Source organism: Theobroma cacao, chromosome 4 (assembly GCF_000208745.1).
Source record: "Theobroma cacao cultivar B97-61/B2 chromosome 4, Criollo_cocoa_genome_V2, whole genome shotgun sequence".
In the NCBI taxonomy this organism is placed as follows: Eukaryota; Viridiplantae; Streptophyta; class Magnoliopsida; order Malvales; family Malvaceae; genus Theobroma; species Theobroma cacao.
Genome location: NC_030853.1, coordinates 20,809,462 through 20,817,475, shown reverse-complemented (window position 1 = coordinate 20,817,475; position 8,014 = coordinate 20,809,462). Strand labels below are relative to the sequence as shown.

Here is an 8,014-nt window from a genome sequence, read left to right as displayed (position 1 = left end):
TTATTTTATTTTTTTCTTTATATATATATATATATATTATTTCCACATTTTCATCATTTTTTTTAGGGAGAATCAACTACAAGAGTTGAACTCAATTTAGTTGAAGAGGAAAAAAGTCTGAAGTAGAAACTGAAGAGGAATCATGTGACTCTGAACGTAGTGATGAATCTGATGATGAATCCATTGATGTTGATAAAGCTGAAGTTGAAGGTGGGCCAACCCCTTTTGATGATTTCATTGATTTGGATGTTTTATTTCCAAATCATGTTTAGAGTTCTACCATGAACCAAGTATAAACATATTACTATGTTACTCCAATTGATGTTGTTCCATTCCTTTTTTTTTTAAAATTAAGATCGTTCTTACTCCCCAGGCTATTCGAGATGAGGTTGTTCCTGACACTAAGACTATTCCTGCTGGTGAAGTTGTTCCTGAGGTTACTCCAAATGTTGAGGTTATTCAGGATGTTGGAATTAATACTGATGATGTTAGAGCTATTCCAATGACTCCTCGTGCTTCTTCCTCCCCGGTGCTAGAACATAGAGATACAAGTAGTGCTTCTGGCACTCAAATAGCATATACTGAACAAAGCGATAAAAAAGTTAACTTCCATGGTTTTCAAGTTTCACTGGAATATATGGCATACTTAAAGCAGATTTTCAACATAGAGGGAGAGTTTTGGAGTACCTCCTTTTTAAAGAACGTAAACGTCATTTGCTTAATGATGGAAGTATTAGGTAGAGCTTTAGTCATTTTCCATGCTCCATTGATAAGTACTTCACTAGAGGAATTGCAACAGATGTTACAGGATTTCGATGATGCTTGTAACTTTGGATTCAAGCTTGAGTGCTTCAATGATTGTAGATCGAAAGCCAAGATTTTTCTCAACAAGTCTTCTTTGGAAGATGAGTTAGAAGACATTGCAGTGAAGATAACTTCACTGAAAAAACGTGAAGCTGAAGTACGAGAACAATTAGATGTATTTTCCAATAATAACTCTTCTCTATGGAATATGTAATTGGCTAGTCTTTTGCTTTTCTTTGACTCTTTTTGAAAACTCATTTGAGCTAGTACTTTGCTATTGATATATCATATTTCTTTTAATAATGCTTCGCTTGTTGCGTACGTATTCACTTTTCGTATTATTGTATATGGCCAAAAGGTAACTTTCAACTTTTCATCAAGAAGATTAACTCTAACTTGACATGAAAGAGATTATTTCATCCCTTCAAATAAGCAAGCATAAGAGCTGCGGCCAATTTGTGAGTAATAAGGTAAGGCCAAAGATGAGCGATGAAGCTTGCAGCCAATAACATATTATCATTACAGCCAAATTATGAGCGATGAAGCTTGCGACCAATAACATATTATCATTACAGCCAAATTATGAGCGATAAAGCTAGCGACTGAATGTTAATGATTAATTATGGTCAAAGATTGAGCGATATAACTTGTGACCAATAATATAATTGCAGCCAAGATATAAGCAATGAAGCTAGTGACTAAATTATAAATAGTAAAACACAGCCAATATAAAAGCGGTGAAGTTGCGGCTGAAATGCCTTTCATTGCGAAAGAGTAAATCATGTATTTTGCATGCAACAAGAGTGGAGTTAGAACCTCATACATGATACTTAATTTATATATTGAAAATTGATTGGAGCAGTGATGGCGTTGTTCTTCGGATTTATCAATTTGCAATATCCACTTTCATTCACCTCATGAACAATATATGGTCCTTCCCATTTTGGGCTAAATTTAGAAGATGGTGTTCCTCTTCTAATATGCTCAGCTGCGCGTAACACTAGATCTCCTTCTTCAAAATTCCTCCTTTTCACTAGCTTGTCATAAGCTCTACTCAACCTTCTTTGATAGATTGATAAATTCTTCTTTGCTCTATCTCTTCTTTCTTTCAATGCTTCTAAATCTAACATCCATAAATTATTATTATCAAGTTCAGCGTCTAGAGCTAATCTTGCAGACGAAACTAGAATTTTCGCATGTAGCACTGTCTCTGTTCCATATACTAGTGAAAAAAGAGTTGTCTTTGTAGGTTCACGCTTGGAAGTCCTATATGCCCATAATGCTACTGGAAGTGCATCATGCCACATCTTTGGTTCTTCATGTACCATTCTACTAAGCACTTTAAGTAAAGTCTTGTTAGTAGCTTCAGCTTGACCATTTCCTTTTGGGTAGTAAGGAGTAGACTTCACATGATCCACATCGTAAAAAGTAAGTAATTTCCTTACATTGGCATTAATGAACGGAGTATCATTATCTGAAAGAATACGTCTAGGTATGCCGAACCTGCAAATGATGTTTTCCTTGATGAAATTTACCACAACTAGACTAGTCGCATTCTTCAAAGAAATAGTTTCCACCCATTTAGTAAAGCACTCTGTTGCTGCTAATATCCAAGTATATCCTTTAGAAGGAGGATTGATAGGTCCATTCAAATCAAACGCCCAAGTATGAAATGGCCATGGAGTAATGATGCTATGAAGTTGTACAGTTGAAGCATGTATATCATTCCCATAAATCTGACACGGATAACACTTCCTTGCATAATTCACTGCATCTGCTTCCATAGTAGGCCAATAATACCCAAGATCCAAAAGCTTCAGATAAAGTTTCCTTCCACCTTCATGCTCTCCACTACTACCTGCATGCACTTCTGCTAACAATGGATTGACATCAACTAGGCAAACACATTTCAATGATGTTCCTGTAAATGAGAGCCTAAACAAGTCATTTCCTTTAAGAAAAAAACATTGAGCTCTTCTCTTGAGTTGTCTTGCATCTTGAAAATTAGTTGGTAAAATTCCATTTTGGAGAAAATCAATATAAGGCCTATGCCAATCACCAGCACTTCCCACAAAATTACACTCTTGTGCATCCGGTGGTTTAGAACATCTAATGCAAGCCTTTTGAAGCTGTAAAGCATCTTTGGACATAGATGGCTAAAAATATCCTGCCCTTTGGAGTAAGCAATGTAAAGATGGTCTTTTCTCCCCACACCATTGTTCATGGGCTATTCTCAATCTTTCTTTTACCTTTTTCTCAGAAATGCATCTTGCTAGAACTCCATTACTTCCTTTGTGGTAAAGTGTACCATGAATCAAAATATAGTGCTTTAAGCGCGGAATAGCAGTAGAACCAGGGTTAAGCAGCTCTTCTATGATGGGTTTTCGCCAATCTTCTTCCTCATAAATTGGAGGTCGTAATAGCTCACTAGATGGACATGAGATGGTCCTCTTGAGTACAGCTATAGGAATACTTCGTTTTTTCTCCAGAATATGGATTTTAAAAGCCAAAATAGCAAGGGCATCTGCATAACGGTTCGTTGTTCTCGGAGTATGTTCACATCTCACCGTTTGAAATTTCTCTAACAAAGACTGAACAAGAGTCCTGTAAGAAGCAAGTATTGGTTCTTTCAAAGAAAACTCACCATTAGTCTGCTTTATAATAAGATTAGAATCCCCATGGATGCAAAGATTGCTTATTCCAATCGTTACTGTCGCATACAACCTCAAAACTAGTGCTTCATACTCAGCTTGATTGTTTGTGCATGGGAAATCTAGCTTGAAAGCTAACGAGATAGGTTCTCTGCTTGACTCAAAAGAGTTTAACTCTAAACATGAAATCAAGAAATTCGCATATTCACTTGGTGTTTCCAGGACACGAAGACCTTTTCCCTCCAAAGAGATGTGGCCTCTACTCAAATGAGAGACAACTAATTCAGAACTTTGTACCGCGGAGTTATCTTCTCTACCTGAAGGAATAAGAACTATTCCGGCACCTCCTCCAAAACTGTTTGAAGAACCATCAAAGTATAAACTCCACTCCCCTTCTTTTATATTTACTGCGCACACTTCTTCATGAAATTCAGCTGAAATGGCATCAGGAATAACCTCTTCAAAATGAGATGAAAAATGTGCTAACAAATCTGAAAGTGCATGAGATTTGATAGCTTTTGGCTGAACAACTGATACATCAAATTCTCCTAATAAAAGAAACCACTTTACTACTTTTTCAGATAGAATTGGTTTAGAAAGTAAGAACTTGATGGGATCTGACGTTGTCACGATTATGAGCTTGTGTGCCAAGAAATAGTGCCGAAGCTTTTGAGTTGCATAGACTAAAGCAAGACAGTACTTTTCCATAGGTGGATAATTCAACTCACTTTCGTGTAAGCATCTACTAAGGTAGTACACAGGTTTTTCTTCTCCATCCATTTCCTGTACAAGTAAGGCACCATATGAGTATGGAGTAGAAGTCAAATACAACATCATTAGCTTTCCTTTGATAGGCATGATCATCGTTGCAGGAGAAGTAAGAATCTTTTTAATCTTCTCAAATGCTTGTTGTTGTGGTTCACCCCATATGAATGGAACACCTTTCTTAAGCAAGGCTTGAAAAGGCACAATGATTTCTCCTAAAGCTGGAATGAATCTCCTAATATAATAGACTTTTCTCAACAAGCTTTTGAGTTGTTTTTGATTCACCGAAGATGGCATGGATTGAATAGCTTTTATTTTTGCAGGATCAACATCTATACCTTTTTTGTGAACCATAAAACCCAAGAATCTTCCAGCTGTTACTCCAAATGCACACTTTAAAGGATTCATGCGAAAATTATGCTTTCAACACCTTTCAAATACTTTCTTCAGATCTTCAAAGTGATTAAAAGCCTTATTGGATTTCACTACTATATCATCCACATAATCTTCCATACAGTCATGCATCATGTCATGGAAGATAGCTGTCATGGCACGTTGATAAGTTCTGCATTCTTTAATCCAAATGGCATTACAGTGTAGTAAAAATTTCCAAATTAAGTTCTAAAAGTTGTCTTCTCTGCATCTTCTCATGCCATCTTTATTTGATTGTATCCACTAAACCCATCCATGAAGGAAAACATCTCATGACCAGCTGTAGCATCCACTAAAGTATCAATATTAGGAAGAGGAAAATCATCTTTTGGGCATGCCTTGTTCAAATCTCTGACATCTACACACACCCGAATTGTTTCATTCTTCTTTTTCATCGGAACTACATTTGCTAGCCATGTAGAACAATGTATGGGTTTGATGAATCCAACCTTGAGAAGCTTGTTAATCTCCTCCTTTATCTAGCCCTCTATCTCATGATGAAATACACAAGCATATTGTTTCACTAGCTTACTTTGTGGAGAAATGTGTAACTCGTGAGTAATGAGATTCTCATCTAGTCCAGGCATCTGCTCATAAGTCCAAGTAAACACATCTTGAAATTTTCTTAACAACTCAATTAGTACAACCTTTTGTTCACCAGAAAGACTCTTGCTTATGAAGAGTGGCTTACTTGTGTCTCCTTCTTCTGCCATATTTATTTTTTCCAACTCATCCCTTTGAGACTTGGGTTGATCTGAAAGTTATTCTTTCGTGGGTAATACTTCCTGTACTTTTTCCTTTTTTGCTTCTACTTGAAAACATGATGGTGATGTATCCGGTGGCTTCCAAAGTTTGGGATTAGGAGAAGATGTTTCCTCAGACCTCGCGTCCCATCATAAGCAACACACAATTTTTCCATCTTCACGTGCATAGGAAGTTACCCCATTAGGCGTCTTTTCTTCATTTACTTCTTTGTATGTGAAAGTGTTTTCCCTTCTTCTCTTCCCACCTCATTCCTTTTTCTTGCCACTACTCTCTGCCTTATTCCTAACATACTCCTCCCATCGCAGAAATGGAACATCGATAGGTCTAACAATAGTTGTTTCTCTATCTGCTGCTAGATCTTCAAAGAAAGAAGCCTCTGTATAACTCACCTCATGCCATTCAAATGGAGCTTTAGTGGCTGGAATGAAAACCTCCTTCCCCTTCCAATATCCCTTAATACATTGATGACGTGAGGAAGGGATGATATTGTGCATATGCAAGAACTTTCTTCCAATTAGAGCATGATTAGCCACATTTGCATCAATAACATGGAAACATGTCTGATCTTGAATCAGCCCCATCTTAAAATTCACTGTCACTTGCCCCAAAGTCATAATCTCCTTGTTATCAAAAGAAGTGATGGTCATAGGACGACGTAAACTCTTCAAATCCATGTTTACAGCTTTCAAAGTGGATAGAGGTATGAGATTCACAGAGGAACCATCATCAATGAATGTTCTCCTAATAGGATATCCATTGTTAGCCGAGCTCGGTAGCGTGGGCTTCTAACCAAGAGGGGCATTAAAGTGGTCGAAAGCTACGAGGGATTGGTTCAGAGGGGTGGAGTTAACCTTATTAATTGTTCTACTTGTATTAATTGTTCCATATGGAGTAGTGCTTTACTTATTCTAGTTATTCTGCATAAAGTAGCACTTCACTTGTTTAAGTTGTTCTCTGTACAATATTATGTTGTAACATAATTCTTTAGAGAATAGGTATTAACCAAAATCAAGTATCCACATCCTTCAAATAAACTCATTCAATATCAGTGAAGAGGTAATCAAGATGTCCCTCCTTGTAATGTCTAAATTATTACAGAGTACTAGTATTAACAACATACTAAATTCAACATACTTTTTTTTTTCATCCAAATTAGTAATGATTTTCATTAATAGATTTTGATAATTAGTGGTTCAATAATCTTAAAAGGTTAAAGTCAAATATATAAATGGACTCTTTTTTTTATTGAAATTAAAAAAGGAGGTTTTTTTTTTATTAAAGTTAAGGAACAAAGAGCAAATGAGAAAAGGAAATTTATAAATAGATATTATAAATTGAAAAAAATTGATATTATTTATAGGAAAAAATAACAATTAGAGATTATTAAATAAATATTATTCTTAGGGAATAAAAGAAATAGTTAAGAATTAATAACATTATGAAAATTTGAAAGTAATAAAAAATTAAGATTTTTAGGTACATAATTAGGAAAATGAGAGATTATATCATTTTATTAATTATTTTGACTTTTACATATTTTTAATGATAAATGAGATAAATAGTTGAAAATTAATAAGCACGTGGAAGTGAGAGAAAATAGATATTTATTAGACATGAGAGAATAAGTAAATATTTTATTAATTAACTTAATTTTTGTATATTTTTAATATAATTAATTATATTGCTAATAAAAAATTATGAGACTTATGAAAATTTGAGACCTAAAGCCCTTGCTTTGAGAGGTGAAGCTAATCAAATTTTGTTGAGGGGTAAAAGACAGAAAAGAATGGAGGCTAAAAATTTTTAAAATTAATATGTTGGACTTAACCAACAATTTCTTCAAGATTGAACTTGGACATTTTGATTCATATTATTCTTATTTATGAGTTGACGTATTGAGGCTTAATAGCTCAAGATTAGGAGAATAATTTTGATGATTTATCTTTTTTCTTTTGAAGAATTTGTCAATTATTTTCAACTTACTTATACTTTAATCAAACCTGAAAAAAAAATTAATGCAATCAATATCTAATATTTTTATTTTATTTCTATTTAAACGTAAAATACTAAATATAAAACTATAATGCATAAAATATAAATAATTAAATACGATATACAAGGTTTCACGCAATAATTAAATATATAAATAGTTAAATAATCTAAATAGAAAGAAAAAGATAAAAGAAAACTTTACTTCTTTTTAATTTCACACAATGATGGTGAGTGATCCCGTTCTTTCTTATTTAAACTCATAAGCTCATAAATTTCTTTTAAAAAATGAAGTGTGTTTTAGTGTTAAGTTACACAAAAGAGAGTAAAGTAAAAATAAAAGGACAAAAAAGAATAGAAACACGAAAAGAAAGAGAGAGAAAAAAGTAGGGAGAAACTTAAGAATAAAGATAAAATTGAATAAAGTTTGTGGATTCAATTTATTATTTATTATTTATATTAATTATTAAATAAAAAATTATTTTGAGGAGATCATTTAAAAATATATATAAGAAATATTAAAATTTTAAAAAATGTAAATAAAAAATAAAATTTTAAATATATATAATAAATAAAAATTTTAAAATCTCCCCCTCCCCCCCCCCCCC

General features: G+C 33.8%; 1 protein-coding gene across 1 annotated transcript; it reads right to left on the bottom strand.

Moving 5' to 3' along the window:
- LOC108661602 lies at positions 2,961-4,628 on the bottom strand. Its single transcript, XM_018119056.1, has one exon. It carries the CDS (start codon positions 4,626-4,628, stop codon positions 2,961-2,963), a length of 1,668 nt encoding a protein of 555 aa, XP_017974545.1.

Coding starts and splice junctions, on each gene's coding strand:
- LOC108661602 (XM_018119056.1), bottom strand. CDS start 4,628: ATGAATCCTTTAAAGTGTGCATTTGGAGTAACAGCTGGAAGATTCTTG.